Genomic DNA, 23,096 nt, shown 5'->3' with positions numbered 1-23,096 from the left:
TTATGCACAAAGAGTTTAGGAGTGATAAGGTTAGAATTTTTTTGTTTGTCATTTAAACTCATTGATGGTGATGTGTGTCAGGGCTCTTTATATCACTGAAAGCAATTGCAGATACCTGTGCAAATTAGTTTGGCAGGTGTGTCCAAATAAAGGCAAGACTACTTAAGAAGGCTGTTCCACATTACTAAGCAGTCTATATTTTTTGCCAAAATAGGAAAGAAAAAGGATGTGTCGGCTGCTGAGAAGCAACAAATTGTGGAGTATTTAGGTCAAGGCATGACTACAATCAACATTGCCAAGACACTTCATCGTGATCATCGCACAATCAAGAAGTATGTAGCTGATTCCCAGCACACACTTGTGCATGCTGATAAGGAAAAATTGAGGACTCTTTACAACAGGCAATTGCATAAGGTTAAAAGAGCAGCTGCAAAAATGCCTTGTCATAGCAGCAGACAAGTTTTTGAAGCTGCTGGTGCCTCCAACATCCCCAGAACAACAAGATGTATTGTCCTTCAGAGGTTTGCAGCTGTGCGTAAGCCATCCTGTCGACCACCTCTATCCACTGCACACAAGCAGAAATGGCTCCAGTGGGCCAAACAATACATGAAGACTGACTTCCAAACTGTTTTGTTCACCGATGAGTTTCGTGCAACGCTCGATGGTCCAGATGGATGGAGTGGAGGATGGCTGGTTGATGGACACCCCATGAAAACACAGCTAAGGCGCCAAAAAGGAGGAGGTGGAGTAATGTTTTGGGCTGGAATCATGGGGAGAGAGATTGTCGGCCCCTTTATGATCCCTGAAGGGGTAAAGATGAACTCCATAATCTATGTGGAGTTTCTAAAACAACACTTCCTGCCATGGTTCAAGAGGAAGAACCGTGCGTTCCGCAGCAAGATCATTTTCATGCATGATAATGCACCGTCTCATGCTGCAAAAAACACATCTGCATCTCTGGCTGCTATGGGCATAAAAGAGGACAAACTTATGGTGTGGCCACCATCTTCTCCTGACCTCAACCCCATTGAGAACCTCTGGAGCATCATCAAAAGGAGTGTCTATGATGGCGGGAGGCAGTTCACATCTAAGCAACAGCTCTGGGAGGATATTCTGTCCACATGCAAAACAATTGAAGCAGAAACCATCCAAAAACTGACAAATTCAATGGACGAGAGAGTTCAGAAGCTTCTTTCGAACAAGGGGTCCTATGTGCAAATGTAACATCACCTAGAATAAAGTTTTCACTTGAAAACTGTTTGATTTCATTTTGTAATAAGCTGAATGCTTATACCTTCACAATTGACTATTTTTTTGTTCAAAATTAAAAAAAGGTTGAAAACTCTGCTGTGCATAATAATTTGGAACATGCATTTTGCGTGTTTATTTTTTTAAAAAAGATACTGTTTTCATAGGCAGTTTGTTCCAAAACATTGCAATTATACTAGAATAGTAGATGACTGGAAAATAACAATGATTGCAATTCAGATAGGTAATTTAGACAAAATATGAGGAAATATTATTTGCATAATAATTTGGAACACAGTTTATAGTATCAGCAAAGTGAATGAGAATTCTAAAGTCTCCTACACAAGCTGCTAATTTTTTCTTTGCGACTTAGAACCATCAAAGCATTTTTTCAAATTTCAGCACGTCAATTTTTTCAGCGTGTTTGCAGCGTAAAAAACGTATAAAAAATGCAAGTAAAAAGTGTAAAAATGTGTATATTTTGCGTTGCATTTTTCCTGCCGACAATGGTTTTGGTGCAGAAATATCTGATGCAAATACTCACCGTGTGCACATATCATTATAGGCAGGATTACTTCTGAATGATTTACTCTCACATGGATTTCTTTTTACCTTTTATTTGTCATAAAGCTACGTGTACGTTATAATATATTTTATTTATTATATGGGTTTCATTGAGTGGTCTAGATGTAGACTGTTCCAGCTTTAATATATACAGTGCTCAACATAAATGCGTACACCCCAACAGATTTTTTTGAAAATCTTTACTTTCAGAATCAACATTTTTTATGGGATACCATGCTATAAAATACTCCATTGATTGCAAACAAGATTTGTTATTTTTTCACACCCAAAAAGGTAATTTCCCTAACAAACTCATTAAAGATCATGTTGCAAAATGGGTACACCCCATTGAAAGTCTTAGGAGCAAAGCTAAAGTATAGACTACAAAAATTCCATTAACAAGGGCGTTCCTTAAGAGGGAAAACCCCTTCCATTTCATGCTGTCAGCAGTGGCACCACATGGAAGAGAAATGTCACAAGACCTGAGAAAGAAAATTATTTTCTTACGCAAGAACGACGACTGCTTCAAGAAATCAGCAAAGCTTTACTTATCAATCAGAATACTGTATCATAAGTGAGCTAAACTTTAACAGAGATGGAATTGCAGCCATCTCACAGAAATGTCCAGGCCGACCATGGAAGTTAACACCTAAACAGGAGCATCTTGCATGTTCGCGGCAGTTAGCTAAAGAAGAAGAAAGACAAACCATTGTGAGTGTTTCCCGTGCCTCAATATGACATATACAGCAGAGGAATAGCAGACATGGGTGTCAGCACAAAGGAAGCTTCTACTCTTCACTAAAAAGCCTACCTACAATTTGCCAGAGCTAATGCTGAAAAGCATGAAAACTGCTGTGACATTTACCTTAGCCTGTGATGAGACTAACGCAAATGTTTTTGGAATTGATTGCTTCAAAACAATATGGTGTTGCAAAGGTGAGAAGTACAAAGCAAAATGCATGGTTCCCACAGTAAAACATAGTGGTGGCAGTGTCCAGTGTGGGGTTGCACGAGTGATGCTGTTGTTGAGCAGCTACATTTCATTAAAGGGAACCTGTCACCTGAATTTGGTGGGACCGGTTTTCGGTCATATGGGCGGAGTTTTCGGGTGTTTGATTCACCCTTTCCTTACCCGCTGGCTGCATGCTGGCCGCAATATTGGATTGAAGTTCATTCTTTGTCCTCCGTAGTACACACCTGCGCAAGGCAATCTTGCCTTGCGCACGCACAGTATGCTTTGCCCAACTGCGGGCAAAGCCGAAAAGCATTAGTGCGCATGCGCTGGTGCACTATGTCCTGGAGGTATTTCGCTGTGTTCCAGGACATAGTGCGCCGGCACATGCGCACTAATGCTTTTCGGCTTTGCCCGCAGTTGGGCAAAGCATACTGTGCGTGCGCAAGGCAAGATTGCCTTGCGCAGGCGTGTACTACGGAGGACAGAGAATGAACTTCAATCCAATATTGTGGCCAGCATGCAGCCAGCGGGTAAGGAAAGGGTGAATCAAACACCCGAAAACTCCGCCCATATGACCGAAAACCGGTCCCGCCAAATTCAGGTGACAGAGTCCCTTTAATGTTATCATGAATTCTAAGGAGACAAGTTGAGCATCACTCTCCATCCAGCATCCAGGCTCTAAAAGATTGGAAAAAGATAGATGTTGCAATATGTCACCAACTTGTTCATTCCATGACCAGAAGACTCGGTGTGGTTCCTTAAAAATCATGGTGGACATACAAAATACTAGATGTGGTAGTTTTTGATAGGGGGAGGGGTCATTTTTGCATCAACTAATTTGTGTCAAATGGAAGATTTTGCAATGAAAGTTATATTATTAACCTTACTTTCATGTTATGGGTTAAAAAATGTTCTATGAAACTCAATCTTGTGAAAATTTTGAATGACGTTCTTGCGTTCAGTGAGGTACAATCTTACTTTTCAAAAGGGGTGTACTCATTTATGCCGAGATTTGTATGTAGACATCATCCTGGCTTATATGCTATTATCGTTTGATTGGCAGGAAGCTGATCTGCAGTGTAAAGCAAGGACGAAGTTACTTTCGCATTCTCCAGCAAGAGGAGGAAGGGAAGAAATTGGAAGCGCAAAAGAAAAAGCATCTTCTGCAGGAGAAGTACCGAACTGAGCCACAGCCCTTCAGGGACTCTTGCGAGGATGACTCGGGGGATGACGAAGGAATCAGTAAAGCAGATAATAAGACAAGGTGAGCCTATTTTTTTTGTCTTCTAGTCCGTATCCGATGTAAAGACAAACAATGTCAGTCGGCTCAGAAGTTTTAAAGTATATTGCAAATGAGCCAATGAGCCGTAAACTACTAGGAAAAAAGGGTATTCATATATTGGGTCTCCAGAGTCTTATTTATGGGCAGGCTGTGAATTTGAGCTGAATCTCTGCACCTCTCCAAGTTCACTTGCTACTAATACTCCTAATTTAGCAGGTTGTGTTATGCCGCTTTTATCACCTTTCTGCACTGGGCTGTGTAAACAGATGGGGAAACAAGCTGTTAGGAAATTTGCCGTGCCGATGCTGGAGGGAAATGCTTATCCTATAAATGCACTGTCTTTTTTTTTTTTTTTTTTGCATTTCTGATATCTTCAAGCTACAGGATCATCTTAAAGACATTTTGTTTTTTAATTGATCGCTAGGTTTGCAAGGCTTGCTTTTATATATGGCAACAAAGTAACATTCTTAAAGCTCGCGGCACCTGATGGACTGGAGATACGTCCGTGTCGTAGAACTGTCTGCTAAGCATCGTAGGTGTGTTCGTTGTGAATTTTACATATTATGCTAACTTGGATGAATTTATTTCTCCCTCCAGGTTCTTTCTCACAGAGATTGGAGAACATCAGAAAAAAGGGAAGAGAGCAACGAGCCGTCCATTCACGCCTGTACACAACAGTCTGTTTTCCAAACAAGTCCTTGATGTAGATCCGTACGTTCAATTCCAATAATTATTTTCAGTGTTTTTTTATTTTTTAGCTTAAAAGGCATGTGTGTCTAAGCGGACCAAACTCCTTTTTTTTCAGTACTGTAAAGTTAAACACAACTTCAAGCAAATCATTATGCGCCTGCAGAAATCCCTGGGTGGTGTTTAGCTCTGCTGTTTTACTTTGTAGAATTCTACTATTCTAGCCTTTGATTTTATGGTTGTGGTGGTTGTTTGCAGCTGTGGTTTTAGTTTTCACTGCTAGATCTTAGTGTCGTAAAATGAGTTCTCATAGAGACAGGTACATGGATTTATTCTGCAATATGCCAATTTTCATGACTAATTATATTTGCGACAATGGTATAAGCGTCAGACACAAATAAATATTTTTAATTGTGTCAGTAAAGGGGGTGTGATAGCGCCCATCAGGCAGATTCTGCCCATGGTTAATGCAAGTTTTCCTGCTTTTATACAAAAAGATTAAAAAATATTCAACATCCTGGTGTTGATGGCACACCTGCTTTCACTTGTACAGCTGGAGGTAACCAACCTTTGGGACGTGGAGATTTACCCTAAGGTGTATATTCTCTCATCTGAGAAAATCGGTCTGATTATGTTAATCACACTTTGATCAGGCTCTTTAAAGGGGATGCCCTGTCCAAATCGATAAGTCTGCAGTCACTCTGTGTGACTGCAGACTTATGAATCCCCCCAGCGCATGCACGTTGTGCTGCGGGAGAACTCTGGTTTCAGACCCGGGACCGGAGGATATGTATGAGTTATACATGTTCCGGCCAGTGAATGCAGCGTCCCTTCCATACAGTTGTATAGAGCTAGGCCGCACCCTCTAGTTGGCCACACCCACTGGACAGCTGTGTCACTACACGGGGCGCAACCTCACTCCATACCAGTGTATGGTGCGAGGCCATTCTCACTAAACGGGCCCTGGACTGAAGTATGTATAACTCCTATAGAGTAACCGCAACTTACTGATTTAGACTGGAAAACTCATTTAATCCTTAAAGGGAACCTGTCAGCAGATTTTGCTGCTATAAGATGCGGCCACTGCCTTTCAGGGCTTATCTTCAGCATTCTGCAAGTGAAGAAAAATAAGTTATATTATACTCACCCCGGGGGCGGTCCGGTCCGATGAGTGTCGCAGGTCGATTGCCTCCCATCTTCTTGCGACACCGCCCTCCTGCTTCTTCATCGCTCCCTGGTATCGCACTCCTGCGCAAGGCTTACTTATCTGCCCTGTTGAGGGCAGAGTAAAGTACTGCAGTGCGCAGGCGCTAGGTCTCTGACCTTTCCCTGCGGTTAATTAATTTTAACCCAGCGGTTACTGGTTAATTCATTCAATATTTTGATAGAGTTATTTTTCTCTTTTTAACCCCTTTAGCCCATATGATGTACTATCCGTCTAGGTGACCTGGGACTTAATTCCCAGTGACGGGATAGTACGTCATAGGCGATCGGCTGCGCTCACGGGGGAAGTGCGGCACTACATGCCAGGAGTGGTCACGGATCGCTCCCGGCACATTAACCCCCGGAACACTGCGATCAAACATGATCGCAGCGTTCCGGCGGCATAGGGAAGGGGCTCCCTGCGTGCTTCCCCGAGACCCTGGGAGTAACACAATGTGATCGCGTTGCTCCGAGGGTCTCCTACCTCCTCCCTGCAGGCCCCGGATCCAAAATGGCCGCGGGGGCCTTCCGGGTCTTGCAGGGAGGTGGCCTGCCTGCAGTGCCTGTGTGATTGCTGATCTGACAGTGCACTGCAAAGTGTCAGATCAGCGATTTGTCACTATAATGTGATGTCCCCCTGGGGCAATGTAAAAAAGTAAAAAAAAAAAAAAAATCCTAAATAAAGAAAAAAAAATATATTGTTCCAATAAATACATTTCTTTATCTAAATAAAAAAAAAACAATAAAAGTACACATATTTAGTATCGCCGCGTCCGTAACGACCCGACCTATAAAACTCTCCAACTAGTTAACCCCTTCAGTGAACACCATAACAAAAAAAAAAAAACAAGGCAAAAAACGACGCTTTATTATCATACCTCCAAACAAAAAGTGGAATAAAATGCGATCAAAAAGATAGATATAAATAAGCATGGTACCGCTGAAAACATCATCTTGACCCGCAAAAAACAAGCCGCCATGCAGCGTCATCAATGAAGAAATAAAAAAGTTATAGTCCTCAGAATAAAGCGATGCAAAAATAATTATTTTTGATATAAAATAGTTTTTATCTTATAAAAGCGCCAAAGCATAAAAAAGATATAAATGAGGTATCGCTGTAATTTTTCTGACCCGAAGAATACAATTGCTTTATCAATTTTACCAAATGTGGAACGATATAAGCGCCCCCCAAAAAGAAATTCATGAATAGCTGGTTTTTGTTCATTCTACATCACAAAAATCGGAATAAAAAGTGATCAAAAAATGTCATGTGCCCGAATATGGTTCCAATAAAAACGTCAACTCGTCCCGCAAAAAACAAGACCTCACATGACTCTGTGGACCAAAATATGGAAAAATTATAGCTCTCAAAATGTGGAGACGCAAAAACTATTTTTAGTGTGTGAGGGCTGCCAATCATAAAAATCCACTAAAAAACCCGCTATAAAAGTAAATCAAACCCCCTTTCATCACCCCCTTAGTTAGAGAAAAATAATAAAATTTTAAAAAATGTATTTATTTCCATTTTCCCATTAGTTCTAAAGTTGGGGTTAGGGTTAGGGTTGGGGCTAAAGTTAGGGTTAGGATTGGGGCTAAAGTTAGGGTTTGGGGCTAAACTTAAGGTTAGGGTTTTGGCTAAACTTAGGGTTAGGGTTGGGGCTAAAGTTGGGGCTAGGGGCTAAAGTTAGGGTTAGGGTTGGGGCTAAAGTTAGGGTTTGGATTACATTTACGGTTGGGATCAGGGTTGGGATTAGGATTAGGGGTGTGGTTAGGGTTATAGTTGGGAATAGGGTTCTGGGTGTGCTTGGGTTAGGATTTCAGTTAGAATTGGGGGGTTTCCACTGTCTAGGCACATCAGGGGCTCTCCAAACGCGACATGGCATCCGATCTCAATTCCTGCCAATTCTGCGTTGAAAAAGTAAAACAGTGCTCCTTCCCTTCCCAGCTCTCCCGTGCGCCCAATCAGGGGTTTACCCAAACATATGGGGTATCAGCATACTCAGGACAAATTGGACGACAACTTTTGGGGTCCAGTTTCTCCTGTTACCTGTAGGAAAATACAAAACCGGCGCTAAAAAAATTATTTTTGTGGAAAAAAAAAGATTTTTTATTTTCACGGCTCTGTGTTATAAACTGTAGTGAAACACTTGGGGGTTCAAAGTTCTCACAACACATCTAGATAAGTTCCTTCGGGGGTCTAGTTTTCAATATGGGGTCACTTGTGGGGGGTTTCTACTGTTTAGGTACATTAGGGGCTCTGCAAATGCAACGTGACTCCTGCAGACCAATCCATCTAAGTCTGCATTCCAAACGGCGCTCCTTCCCTTCCGAGCTCTGCCATGCTCCCAAACGGTGGTTCCCCCCCACATATGGGTATCAGTGTACTCAGGACAAATTGCACAACAACTGTTGGGGTCCAATTTCTCCTGTTACCCTTGGGAAAATACAAAACTGGGGGCTAAAAAATAATTTTTCTGGAAAAGAATTTTTATTTTCACGGCTCTGCGTTATAAACTGTAGTGAAACACTTGGAGGTTCAAAGTTTTCACAACACATCTAGATAAGTTCCTTAGGGGGTCTTCTTTCCAAAGTAGTGTCATTTGTGGGGGGTTTCAATGTTTAGGCACATCAGGGCCTCTCCAAACGTGACATGGTGTCCTATCTCAATTCCAGTCAATTTTGCATTGAAAAGTCAAACGGCGCTCCTTCCCTTCCAAGCTCTGCCATGCGCCAAAACAGTGGTTTACCCCCACATATGGGGTATCAGCGTACTCAGGACAAATTGTACAACAACTTTTGGGGTCCAATTTTTTCTCTTACCCTTGGGAAAATAAAAAATTGGGGGCGAAAAGATCATTTTTGTGAAAAATATGATTTTTTATTTTTACGGCTCTACATTATATACTTCTGTGAAGCACTTGGTGAGTCAAAGTGCTCACCACACATCTAGGTAAGTTCCTTAGGGGGTCTACTTTCCAGAATGGTGTCACTTGTGGGGAGTTTCAATGTTTACAGTGGCTTACCCCCACATTTGGGGTATCAGCGTACTCAGATCAAATTTTACAACAACTTTTGGGGTCCAATTTATCCTGTTACCCTTGGTATAATAAAACAAATTGGAGCTGAAGTAAATTTTTTGTGAAAAAAGGTTAAATGTTCATTTTTTTTAAAACATTCCAAAAATTCCTGTGAAACACCTGAAGGGTTAATAAACTTCTTGAATTTGGTTTTGAGCACCGTGAGCGGTGCAGTTTTTAGAATGGTGTCACACTTGGTTATTTTCTATCATATAGACCCCTCAAAGTGACTTCAAATTTGATGTGGTCTCTAAAAAAATGGTGGTGTAAAAATGAGAAATTGCTGGTCAACTTTTAACCCTTATAGCTCCCTAACAAAAAAGATTTTGGTTCCAAAATTGTGCTGATGTAAAATAGACATGTGGGAAATATTACTTATTAAGTATTTTGTGTGACATATCTCTGTGATTTAAGGCCATAAAAATTAAAAGTTGGAAAATTGCAAAATTTTCAAAATATTCGCCAAATTTCCGTTTTTTTTTTACAAATAAACGCAGGTAATATCAAATAAATTTTACCACTATCATGAAGTACAATATGTCACGAGAAAACATTGTCAGAATCATCAGGATCTGTTGAAGCGTTCCAGAGTTATAACCTCTTAAAGGGACAGTGGTCAGAATTGTAAAAATTGGCCCGGTCATTAGCGTGCAAACCACCCTTGGGGGTTAAGGGGTTAAATAATTTCTTTTTTTATTTTATTTTTTAGTCCCCCTTAGGGTACTTAACCCCTTCGCGACCCATGACGCCACATAGGCGTCATGAAAACCTGTGCCAATCCGACCCATGACGCCTATGTGGCGTCATGGAATGATCGCGTCCCTGCAGATCGGGTGAAGGGGTTAACTCCCATTTTACCCGATCTGCAGAGACAGGGGGAGTGGTGCTTCAGCCCAGGGGGGGTGGCTTCACCCCCCCGTGGCTACGATCGCTCTGATTGGCTGTTGAAAGTGAAACTGCCAATCAGAGCGATTTGTAATATTTCACCTAAAAAACAGGTGAAATATTACAATCCAGCCATGGCCGATGCTGCAATATCATCGGCCATGGCTGGAAAACCTGAAGTGACCACCCCCCACCCCACCGATCGCCCCCCCAGTGCTCCGGTGCGTGGTCCGGTCCCCTTCGTCCTGTGCTCCGCTGCCCCGTGCTCCTGCCCGCTCCCCCGTCCTGCTGTCCGCTCCCCCCGTCCTCCGATCACCCCCCCTGTGCTCAGATCCACCCCTCCACCACCCCTTCATACTTACCGATCCTCCCGGTGTCCGGCCGTCTCCTCGCTGGGCGCCGCCATCTTCCAAAATGGCGGGCGCATGCTCAGTACGCCCGCCGGCCGGCAGATTCCTTACAGGTACATTTTGATCGCTGTGGTAGTTTCTACCACAGCGATCAAAATAAAAAAAATAATAAATAAAACCCCCCCTTTATCACCCCCATAGATAGGGACAATAATAAAATAAAGAAAATATTTTTTTATTTTTTTTTTTTCCACTAGGGTTAGGGTAAGAACTAGGGTTAGGGTTAGATCTAGGGTTAGGGTTACGGGTAGGGTTAGGGTTATGGCATGTGCGGATTTGGCAGCGGATCCGCAGCGGATCGGCCGCGGATCCGCAGCGGATCGGCCACGGATCGGCCGCGGATCCGCAGCGGATCGGCCGCGGATCCGCAGCGGATCGGCCGCGGATCCGCAGCGGATCGGCCGTGGATCCGCAGCGGATCGGCCGCGGATCCGCCGCGGATCCGCCGCGGATCCGCCGCGGATTGGCCGCGGATCCGCAGCGGATTGGCCGCTGCGAATTCGTAGCAGTTTTCCATCAGGTTTACAGTACCGTGTACACCTATGGAAAACCAAATCCGCTGTGCCCATAATGCGGAAAATTCCGTGCAGAAACGCTGCGTTGTATTTTCCACAGCATGTCAATTCTTTGTGCGGATTTCGCAGCGTTTTACACCTGTTCCTCAATAGGAATCCACAGGTGAAATCCGCACAAAAAAACACTGGAAATCTGCTGTAAATCCGCAGGTAAAACGCAGTGCCTTTTACTTGCAGATTTTTCAAAAGTCGCGCGGAAAAATCTCACACGAATCCGCTACGTGGGCACATACCCTTAGGGTTAGGGTTGGAATTAGGGCTAGGGTTGGAATTAGGGTTACGGGTGTGTTGGGGTTAGGGTTGTGGTTAGGGGTGTGTTGGGGTTAGGGTTGGGATTAGGGTTATGGCTACAGTTGGGATTAGGGTTAGGGGTGTGTTGGGGTTAGTGTTGAAGTTAGAAATGAGGGGTTTCCACTGTTTAGGCACATCAGGGGTCTCCAAACGCAACATGGCGCCACCATTGATTCCAGCCAATCTTGCATTCAAAAAGTCAAATGGTGCTCCCTCCCTTCCAAGCCCCGACGTGTGCCCAAACAGTGGTTTACCCCCACATTTGGGGTACCAGCGTACTCAGGACAAACTGGGCAACAACTGTTGGGGTCCAATTTCTCCTGTTACCCTTGCAAAAATAAAAAATTACTTGCTAAGACATAATTTTTGAGAAAAGAAGAATGATTTTTTATTTTCACGGCTCTGCGTTGTAAACTTCTGTGAAGCACTTGGGGGTTGAACGTGCTCATCACACATCTAGATAAGTTCCTTGGGGGGTCTAGTTTCCAAAATGGGGTCACTTGTGGGGTGTTTCTACTGTTTAGGCACATCAGGGGCTCTGCAAATGCAACGTGACGGCCGCAGACCATTCCATCAAAGTCTGCATTTCAAATGTCACTACTTCCCTTCCGAGCCCTGACGTGCGCCCAAACAGTGGTTTACCCCCACATATGGGGTATCACTGTACTCACAACAAACTGGGCAACAAACATTGGGGCCCAATTTCTCCTGTTACCCTTGTGAAAATAAAAAATTGCTTGCTAAAACATCTTTTTTGAGGAAAGAAAAATGATTTTTTATTTTCACGGCTCTGAGTTGTAAACTTCTGTGAAGCACTTGGGGGTTGAATGTGCTCATCACACATCTAGATAAGTTCCTTGGGGGGTCTAGTTTCCAAAATGGGGTCACTTGTGGGGTGTTTCTACTGTTTAGGCACATCAGGGGCTCTGCAAATGCAACGTGACGCCAGCAGACCATTCCATCAAAGTCTGCATTCCAAAACGTCACTACTTCCCTTCCGAGCCCCGGCATGTGCCCAAACAGTGGTTTACCCCCACATATGGGGTATCAGCGTACTCAGGAGAAACTGGACAACAACTTTTGGGGTCCAATTTCTCCTGTTACCCTTGCAAAAATAAAAAATTCTGGGCTAAAAAAATATTTTTGAGGAAAGGAAACACATTTATTATTTTCACGGCTCTGCGTTATAAACTTCTGCGAAGCACTTGGGGGTTCAAAGTGCTCACCACACATCTAGATAAGTTCCTTGGGGGGTCTAGTTTCCAAAATGGAGTCACTTGTGGGGAGTTCCTACTGTTTAGGCACATCAGGGGCTCTGCAAATGCAACGTGACGCCCGCAGAGCATTCCATCAAAGTCTGCATTCCAAAACGTCACTACTTCCCTTCCGAGCCCCGGCATGTGCCCAAACAGTGGTTTACCCCCACATATGGGGTATCAGCGTACTCAGGAGAAACTGGACAACAACTTTTGGGGTCCAATTTCTCCTGTTACCCTTGCAAAAATAAAAAATTCTGGGCTAAAAAAATATTTTTGAGGAAAGGAAACACATTTATTATTTTCACGGCTCTGCGTTATAAACTTCTGCGAAGCACTTGGGGGTTCAAAGTGCTCACCACACATCTAGATTAGTTCCTTGGGAGGTCTAGTTTCCAAAATGGGGTCACTTGTTAGGGAGCTCCAATGTTTAGGCACACAGGGGCTCTCCAAACGTGACATGGTGTCCGCTAATGATTGGAGCTAATTTTCCATTCAAAAAGCCAAATGGCGTGCCTTCCCTTCCGAGCCCTGCCGTGTGCCCAAACAGTGGTTTACCCCCACACATGGGGTATCATCGTACTCAGGACAAACTGGACAACAACATTTGGGATCCAATTTCTCCTATTACCCTTGGAAAATTAAAAAATCCTGGGCTAAAAATCATTTTTGAGGAAAGAAAAATTATTTTTTATTTTCACGGCTCTGCGTTATAAACTTCTGTGAAGCATCTGGGGGTTATAAGTGCTCACTATGCATCTAGATAAGTTCCTTGGGGGGTCTAGTTTCCAAAATGGGGTCACGTGTAGGGGAGCTCCAATGTTTAGGCACACAGGGGCTCTCCAAACGCGACATGGTGTTCGCTAACGATTGGAGCTAATTTTCCATTCAAAAAGTCAAATGGCACGCCGAGCCTTGCCGTGCACCCAAACAGTGGTTTACCCCCACATATGAGGTATCAACATACTCAGCAGAAATTGCCCAACAAATTTTAGGATCCATTTTATCCTGTTGCCCATGTGAAAATGAAAAAATTGAGGCTAAAAGAAATTTTGTGTGAAAAAAAAGTACTTTTTCATTTTTACGGATCAATTTGTGAAGCACCTGAGAGTTTAAAGTGCTCACTATGCTTCTAGATAAGTTCCTTGGGGGGTCTACTTTCCAAAATGGGGTCACTTGTGGGAGCGCTCCAATGTTTAGGCACACGGGGGCTCTCCAAACGTGACATGGTCTCTGCTAGTGATGGAGATCATTTTTCATTCAAAAAGTCAAATGGCGCTCCTTCCCTTCCGAGCCTTGCTGTGCACCCAAACAGTGGTTTACCCCCACATATGAGGTATCAACATACTCAGCAGAAATTGCCCAACAAATTTTAGGATCCATTTTATCCTGTTGCCCATGTGAAAATGAAAAAATTGAGGCTAAAATAATTTTTTTGTGAAAAAAAAGTACTGTTTCATTTTTACGGATCAATTTGTGAAGCACCTGGGGGTTTAAAGTGCTCACTATGCTTCTAGATAAGTTCCTTGGGGGGTCTAGTTTTCAAAATGGGGTCACTTGTGGGGGAGCTCCAATGTTTAGGCACACGGGGGCTCTCCAAACGCGACATGGTGTCCGCTAAAGATTGGAGCCAATTTTTCATTCAAAAAGTCAAATGGCGCTCCTTTCCTTCCAAGCCCTGCCGTATGCCCAAACAGTGGTTTACCCCCACATATGAGGTATCAGCGTACTCAGGACAAATTGGACAACATCGTTCGTGGTCCAGTTTTTCCTTTTACCCTTGGGAAAATAAAAAAATTGTTGCTAAAAGATCATTTTTGTGACTAAAAAGTTAAATGTTCATTTTTTCCTTCCATGTTGCTTCTGCTGCTGTGAAACACCTGAAGGGTTAATAAACTTCTTGAATGTGGTTTTGAGCACCTTGAGGGGTGCAGTTTTTAGAATGGTGTCACTTTGGGGTATTTTCAGCCATATAGAACCCTCAAACTGACTTCAAATGTGAGGTGGTCCCTAAAAAAAATGGTTTTGTAAATTTTGTTGTAAAAATGAGAAATCACTGGTCAAATTTTAACCCTTATAACTTCCTAGCAAAAAAAAAATTTGTTTCCAAAATTGTGCTGATGTAAAGTAGACATGTGAGAAATGTTATTTATTAACTGTTTTGTGTCACATACCTCTCTGGTTTAACAGAATAAAAATTAAAAATGTGAAAATTGCGAAATTTTCAAAATTTTCGCCAAATTTCCGTTTTTTTCACAAATAAACTCAGAAATTATCGACCTAAATTTACCACTAACATGAAGCCCAATATGTCACGAAAAAACAATCTCAGAATCGCTAGGATCCGTTGAAGCTTTCCTGAGTTATTACCTCATAAAGGGACACTGGTCAGAATTGCAAAAAACGGCAAGGTCATTAAGGCCAAAATAGGCTGGGTCATGATGGGGTTAAATTTGATTGTCTGAGCATTTATACAATTGCAATACCCTTTTATTGCAATATATACTGAAAGTCATGGTTTCTTCTGAACGCCAGATACAGGCCGGAGCCACATAAGCATATCGTATCCGATGCGAGAGCATCTAAAGCGATTTGCTAATGACCCTCAGCTCCTGGTCTGCTGCTTGCAGGAGCCGAGTGTCATGCTACTGTGCTCCGATCCTCTCACATGAGAGAATTGCAGCACAGCTGCGGAGGAGACTGAGAAATTTCTCCATTTCCTCTGCTGTCAGCGTCGGTGAGAATCGCAACCAAGTGCAGTGCGATGTTTGACACTCACCCATAGACTTATATGGGTGTGTGTGATCCCAATTTGGCATGCAATCACAGCACAGTTATACGGACTGTGATGAATTCTGTTTGTTTATATCAGCAAGACTGAATAAGACTAATTTGTCTTCGACTGGTTTATGAAGCATGTTTTTAATAAACCAGTTGAAGAGTTAAATGAAAAGCATTCCCTTGAGTACCTCGTTAAGCAGCCAAGTGAGCCAATCTACAACAGTTAGTGCTAGAAGTGCGGGCAAGATCCCCAGAAAACAAGTGTGACACCTGTAGATAAATTCGATGTCCTGGATGAATGCGGCTATAAGGATAGAAGAGCGGTCGGACAAAATGGAGGAGCTGATCAAGCACTTGGTCAAAGGCCAGCAGCAGAAACAAGCCCAGCAACAATAGCTTGCACAACAGGAAACAAACTGTTGGTGCAGCAGCTCTAGCAGCTGCTGCAACGGGAGGTGCTTACGTGACAGATGGCACTCTTTGCAGATGCAGTCTATGGCAGGGTGACCACCCCACCTTCAAGTTAGATGATGACTCACACGTCCAGAAGGCAGTAAGACGTTCCATGCAAAAGATGACCCCGCGGGCCAGCTCCAGGTTCCCATACTTTGCAGTAAATGGGGACTTGCTATATCAGGTGACTAAGCTGGGGTGAAGGGAGGTATTGGAGCAGCTGGTAGTACAGGACCCTATAGGCATAGAGTGTTAGACATGGCCCACTCTCATGTGTTGGATGATCATCTGGTCGTTGACAAAACCCAAGAGCTGATTTTTCGAAGGTTCTACTGGCCCAGATTTCACAGAGAGATTTCACCAGAATAGCCCGAGAAGTGGTACATATCTTTTCCACGACCAGCCTGCCAAAGGATATCCTGATGGACAAAGGAACCCCATTCATGTCCAAAATGATGAGAGAGTTGTGTAGGGCCCTCTAGATTACGTGACCCAGGAATTCTGTGAATCATCTGTAAACAGACAGCATGGTGGAGACATTTAATAAAACCCTAAAAGCCATTCTCAAAAAGTAATCGAGAAGGATGGCTGAGACTGAGTTTGCCTACTCCCATATCTGCTGTTTTCCATGAGGGAAGTTCCACAGGCCTTTATGCGGTTCTGTCTGTTTGTCTGGTACCCTCCTGGATGTTGCAAAGACTGGGGAAGCAGAAGTTACACCCCACCAGAGCATCAATGAGCATGTGCCCAGATGCCGGAGAGAATTGCAAGGCTGAGACAGTTTAGACCTGGAGATCAAGCCATAGTGCTGATTTCCACAGTGTAAAGTAAATTTCTGGCTAAGTATCAAGGGCCATATGAAGTGATCGAGAAACTGATCAAAACTAACTATAAGATCCACAAGCAAGTGAGAAGTAAACCCTATCCGGTCTGACATGTCAACCTGCTCAAGTCATAGCAAAATAGGGAGCCAGTGGAAACTCTCTGCCTGAGGGACAATCCTGAAGCCAGTGTTGAAGATATTGAGTTGGCAGAAACACGATCACCGGCCCAGAAACAACGGTGCAGAGAACTGCTCCAGCGAAACCGAGAACTGTTTTCAGAGTTGCCTGGATGTATGCAATCCATGGAGCACAAAGTTCTGATAGAACCGGATGTGCCGGTAATCCTTAAACCATATCGAATTCCTGAAGCCCGCCGTAATGTGATTTCAATGGAGGTGAGAAGAATGTTGAATCTGGGCATCATCGAAGAGTCAAATAGCGGCTGAATGAGGGGTCCAAGTTTGATGCTTATTTAATGCTCTGAGTCGATTATTGAGAGGCTAGGGTCAGCAAGTCCCTAATGAAATCCCCAAGTCCCAAACGGCTAACGAGAAGCCTGCCTTCACTACACCTGATGGGTGTTTCCAATACACCAGGATGCCTTTTCGCCTGCGAGGAGCTGCAACCACGTTCTGGAGGGCCATGGACCGGGTCCTTGTTCCTCCCAAGAAATACGTTGCAGCTTACCTAGATGATATTGTGATATTCAGCTCGGATTGGAAAAATCAACTGCAGAAGATCCAGGTGGTACTGGATGCGCTGAGGAAGGCAATGTTTACCATAAACCCACAGAAGTCCCCTATGGGGAAGGAAGAGGCAAATACTTAGGCTTTATTGTTGGTAGGGGCGAAATCAAGCTATAGGAGAACAAAGTGGAGGCTATCCAAAATGAACCGCAACCAGTGTCCAAGAAACAGGTTAGTGCATTTCCGTTTCTGGGAATTGTGGGATACTATCAACGGTTCATTCCAAATTTTGCCATGATATCCGCACTCCTGACCAACCTCCTTAAGGGCACAAAGTCATTGGGATCTTTGCTGACAAGGAACTAAATGATCATCATATCCTGTGTGCACAAGACATGATTGTTCTGTCCACTTGGAAGTGCAGTCTGCCTTGTTTGTAACCAGTTGGCGGTAATTTAACTGCTGTAATCGGCTAGTGCTAATACTCCCTAAGGGGTCCAATAGTTTTTGAATATAGGCTCTTCAGTACTGTCTTAAAGGGTTCGATCACATCTGTTAGAAGTAAATAATCTTTAATGCTTGAATAGAAGATCGCGCTTCGTTTTCCTTTCTGGCATGTAGGACTCTTCAGTATTTTGTTCCTTTTCATTATTCACTAAGCGCATTTTGTGTGCTTTGTCTAGATAGCACCACCAGACTGCACAGTTTCTCTACTAGCACAATAGATAATCATCATCTCCGTGTAGTATTTCTGTCCTAAATTATTCACATCACAGGTTCATGAACTTCTTCCAAAAAGCAGAATCTCTGTAATGTTAACTACCCTGATCAGGTATTCTTGGGAGACTCGCACATATCCCCGTAATTAGAAATGAATCTGTCATATTCAGCACTGTGTGTTTCATACAGCCATATTCCAGCTCTGATGAGATTTTAAATTAGATTTTCAGACCTAATGAACAATGATTCACCATCCCTCTATCATGTCAGTCAGTTTCTAATCTTTTCATAACTGATTGTTACTGGTAAAACATTTTATCACATTTCGGCAGCTCTCAATTGTTTGAGAACTTATATTAGATAAGTAGTCGTCTGGTTACATAATAGTATAAATATTCCATGTACTGCTCCTTTTTTATGGAAAACGTGTTTACATTATTAGCAAAGGATGCCAGCAGAATTATCATTGCAGAACGCTAGGTTTTACCAAATTAACCATTTAAAGCAAAGTCACTTATATAAAGGGAACAGTATATGCCTCAGTACTATATTACTTTATATTCTTGTAGCCTAAAGTTAATCTGTCAGTCGGATCATCCCTCCTAGGCCATCTGTATGGGCATCTACAGTAGAAATTAAAAGTTTACATGCACTATATAAAAAGACTCATATTCATGTTTTTCTCAATATCTGACATGAAAGGAGAATAAACCTTTCCTGGTTTAGGTCAATTAGGATTACCATAATTATTAATATTTGCCAAATGCCATAATAATGAGAGAGCGAGCATGTTTTAAGGCATTTTTATTACTTACTGCAACGTCAAAAGTTTACACATACTAAGATTGCTATGATTGGAAGCTTGTGACGTTTTTTTTAGCAACATCAGAGTTAATTAGTGACACATCTGCGAATGTATTTTATTGCACACCTGAAACACACTGCTTCTTTGTGAAGCATCTTGAGAAAATCTAAAGAAATCAGCCAAGATATCAGGAAGAGAACTGTGGACTTGCACTAGTCTGGCTCATCCTTGGGTACAATTTCAATATACCTGAAGGTTCCGTGTTCATCTGTACAAACAATTATAACAAGTACAAACAAGATGGGAATTTCCAGTCATCATGCCACTCAGGAAGGAGATGGGTTCTGTGTCCCAGAGATGAACATGCTTTGGTCCAACATGTGCATATCAACCCAAGGACAAAAGCAAAAGACCTTTTGAAATTGATGGCGGAAGGAAAGCCTTCATGTGTTGCACCTGTCGAACAGCCGCAGACATGCAGCCGCAGGGAACGCAAACATATTTTTCAAACACTCCAAAGTGACTCGGTTTGCACCCGCTCATGCTCGGATAACACCTTATCTGAGCAAGTTCGCTCTTCACTAGTAGCCACTTCTTGATGTTTCCTCTGCACTAATATCTCAGGAGCTTTTCAAATGCGATACAATGAATGAAAAGCAATCAAACTAAATTTGCCCTCCAAAAGCCAAATGCCACTTCTTTCCCTTCTGTGCCGAGCCATGCATCTAAACCAGACCTGGGCAAGATGCGTCCCGCGGGCCGCATCCGGCCCGCCTGATCATTTTAAACGGCCCGCCAGCTAGCTGTCACATCTGGCAGCCACTCCCGGCACCGCTCGGCCAGCCGCCAGATGCTTCTGAGGAGGACCACTGGCGGCTGGAGTGAAGGCTCTGAGCTCATCCACACGCTGTCGGAACTGTATGTGCTTGCAGCGTATACAGTTCCTCCAGAGTCCAGGGTCAGGATGTGATTGACACAGCCTCAGGAGCCATTGGCTCCCGGCTGTGTCAATCATTCTTGTGACCGGAGGCAGCATTATGCCACCAGTCACAAGAGGCAGAGCCGGGTTGATCACCTGTTTGTCGCTGGCAGTGGCCATCTTCCCGAGGCTGCGCGTGCGCAGATGGAGTGCTGTGCTTCACGGGGCTTCAGGAAAATGGCCACGGGAGGCCGCGCATGCGCAGATGGAGATCGTGGCGGCCATTTTCCTGAAGCCGTGTTTGCAGATTTAGATCTTGGCTTCAGGAAAATGGCTGCCGCGATCTCCATCTGTGCATGCGTGGCCTCCCGCGGCCATTTTCCTGAAGCCCCGTGAAGCACAGCACTCCATCTGCGCACCCGCAGCCTCGGGAAGATGGCCGCCGCCAATGATATTCAACCCGGCTCTGATGCTCACATTGCATTCCGGGCCACTGCGTCACCTCACCGGTGGAAGGGACCCTGCGCACGCCATACCGCACCTCTGCCATCACCACACCACTGCTGCAACCCCCCATGGACACCAGGCCGTGGCGTCGCCCACCTAAGCAGGAAGGGACCCTGCTCAGGTGCACGCCACACCGCATCACCCCACCTCTGCCGACACCATGCCTCCTGTGACCCTGCTCTGCCACTGCCAGCCCTCAGGTAAGATACTGTAAATTCGGACAATAAGACGGACCCCCATCTTATAAAAAAATCTTTTTTTCTGCAATTTTCACCCCAAATTTGGGGTGCGCCTTATGGTCCAATGCGTCTTATAGTCCAAAAAATACGGTAATTATATTAGTCCAGCCCTCTAAAACCATCCCAATTTCTCATGCGGCCCCATGGCAAAATTAATTGCCCACCCCTGATCTAAACAGTGGAGTATGACCACATATTCAGCAATGATGAAAAAAACACACAAGTCAGGCTAACAACGGAACGGACTGGAGGGAATTTTCTACAATTGTCAATTTAAAAATGGTTTGTTATAAAGATGGTTCATTAGAGACAAAGTTTAAGGTATCGGACAATCCCTTTAGGGTGACCATACTCATTAGGTGGAAGCTGGTTGATAGTAAAAAAAAAAAAAAAAGTTAATTTTAATCAACATTGTAATCACTAGATCTTGGAATAATAATTCGTTCCACAATTGGAAGTGTTTAAATAAAAAGTTCATGTGCTGAGATAAATCTATAAATCTGCCCCTGCTGTGTACTGTGTAATGGCTGTGTCTGACTGTGCAGGGACATGGTCTGATCATACCACAGCTCTTGGGCAGGGGAGGATGCAAAAAGAGAGTATAGAGACAGGATAGCACAAGATCACAGCTGATTGTTCTGTGAGGTAAAACATTGCTTAAAAACAGGCAGAGAGTGAGGCATTGTTTTACCTCACTAAAAGAATCGGCTGTGATCCCATTCTGTAATGTGTAATGCTGTAAAAAGAAGCACAATGGGCAGGAGATTTCTATAAATCCCATCCATTTTGCTATAACTGAAAGATGCTGTGTTTTTGGCGCAGCAAAAACACGCAGCGTTAAAAGTGCCCCAAGAGCTCATCGTGGGAATGTAACCTAACAGTGACATTACTTTTGGCTGCAGTCATTGGCGGAATGATCTGCCAGATGGCACTGTTTTTCATCTCAGCGTGAGATTTCGGACTCCCTTAATTTGAATTAAACCAGCAATTTCATCTGCAAATGTATATTTATTCCAAAGATTCCCTGTACTTTATCTCAGACCTTATAATATAAAAAACATTTTTGGTCTTCATTAAACATTGCTGCTCCTGTTGTGATGGTAGAAGCATTTTTTACCAGCATGGAATTGGGAAGAGGTTTTATCTGATTGTTGAATAGGAACAGATTATTCTTCTAGTTTCTTTAAATAATAGCTAAATACATGGTAGAGGTCAGATCATATCATTATCGGGGCGGTGTACACAATGTCATATAAGAATATGGAGTACTTTTCTCATGGAGTTAATTATCCTGACTATATGAAGATTACCGAGACTTTTATGTCTTACTTCATCATTGCATGTGTTAAAGAGATCTATAAAAAAGGTGGAAAATACAAAAAAAGAACTACATTTACTATTTGGTTCTCTGAATAAGGGCTCATACCCATCTGCGAGAAAAAAAAACGATCCAATTTCCAGACCAAAAAAAACAGATGAGTGCTATGTGAGTGCAATGCGAGTACAAAGCGATTTCCGTGCAATTTTTTTCCACTGAACATCCGCATGATATGCGTATGCAATCCGTATGCAATGCGATTTTAACATGAAGTTTTACATACAGCAGTTCTCTGTATGTAAAAGCTCATGTTAAAATCGCATTATAAAATACAACTTTACACATTGCTTTAAAACAAAATAATCTTCAAAACATATATAGATAGATAGATAGATAGATAGATAGATAGATAGATAGATTAAAAGCCGGCAGATGCCGCGTACAGTATAGAATAGAATAGGTTAGAATAGAATAGATACAATATATATACATATAGAATAGGTGTGTATATATATATATATATATATATATATATATATATATATATATATATATATATATATATATATATATATATATATATCAGTGACACACATATATATACTGTATATGCTTGACAAAAAAGAAAAATATGCGGCACTCACCACGTTTGCAGTATTTCTCAAAAATCTTTTATTTCACCAATGGTGAGTGTGGGATTCGGGCTTAGGGAGGAATGCGGGGAGTGCTGGAGAGGACGACGGCCGTTTCGCATGTTACCCCTTCTATGTGTATATATCTATTCTATTCTTAACCTGTCAGTGTGATTTTACTGTACGCCAGACATGAATTGCCCGCTTTTCAAAGGACACCGATGTGTAAAACTCGGACAGCATTCGCATGGTGCGAGTGCTGTGCGATTTTTTTCCCGCACCCATTGACTTACATTGACGAGTCTCGTCTGAGATACGCGGCATGCTGCAATTTTTTTCTCAGTCTGATTTCAGCTGAGAAAAAAAATCACAGATGAGATGTAACTCATTGAATAACATTGGTCCGAGTGCAATACGGATTGCGCTCGTCCTTATTTCTGGCAAGTGAGTATGAGCCCTAAACCACATACAATTCTGAACCCCTTGACCCCCGGAGGTATTTTCTTTTTTGCTTTTTTGTTTTTTGCTCCCCTTTTTCCCAAAGCCATAACTTTGTTAATTTTCAGTCAATATGGCCATGAGAGGGCTTGTCTTTTGTGGGACGAGTTGTACTTTTGAACGACACCATTGGTTTTAACATATCGTGTACTGGATAACGGGAAAAAAATTCCAAGTGCGGTGAAATTGCAAAAAAGTGCAATCCCACAGTTGTTGGGTTTTTTTTAACCATGTTGAGGCAAAGTTACTGGTAAGTAAGTGGCATTGCGTCTTTAATTTCC

The 23,096-nt window shown here is 43.0% G+C and overlaps 1 protein-coding gene across 1 annotated transcript in view; it reads left to right on the top strand.

Moving 5' to 3' along the window:
• CCDC60 (coiled-coil domain containing 60) overlaps positions 1 to 23,096 on the top strand; it is a 329,554-nt gene that overhangs the window by 131,519 nt on the left and 174,939 nt on the right. The window contains exons 4-5 of the mRNA XM_077292073.1: positions 3,831 to 4,031; positions 4,647 to 4,760. Of these exons, the coding sequence (XP_077148188.1) occupies positions 3,831 to 4,031; positions 4,647 to 4,760 (315 nt within the window). The remainder of the gene's footprint in view (positions 1 to 3,830; positions 4,032 to 4,646; positions 4,761 to 23,096) is intronic.

Source organism: Ranitomeya variabilis, chromosome 1, assembly GCF_051348905.1.
Source record: "Ranitomeya variabilis isolate aRanVar5 chromosome 1, aRanVar5.hap1, whole genome shotgun sequence".
Taxonomy (NCBI): Eukaryota; Metazoa; Chordata; class Amphibia; order Anura; family Dendrobatidae; genus Ranitomeya; species Ranitomeya variabilis.
Note: the sequence above shows the minus strand (reverse complement) of the source record. Positions and strands in the feature narration are given on the sequence as shown.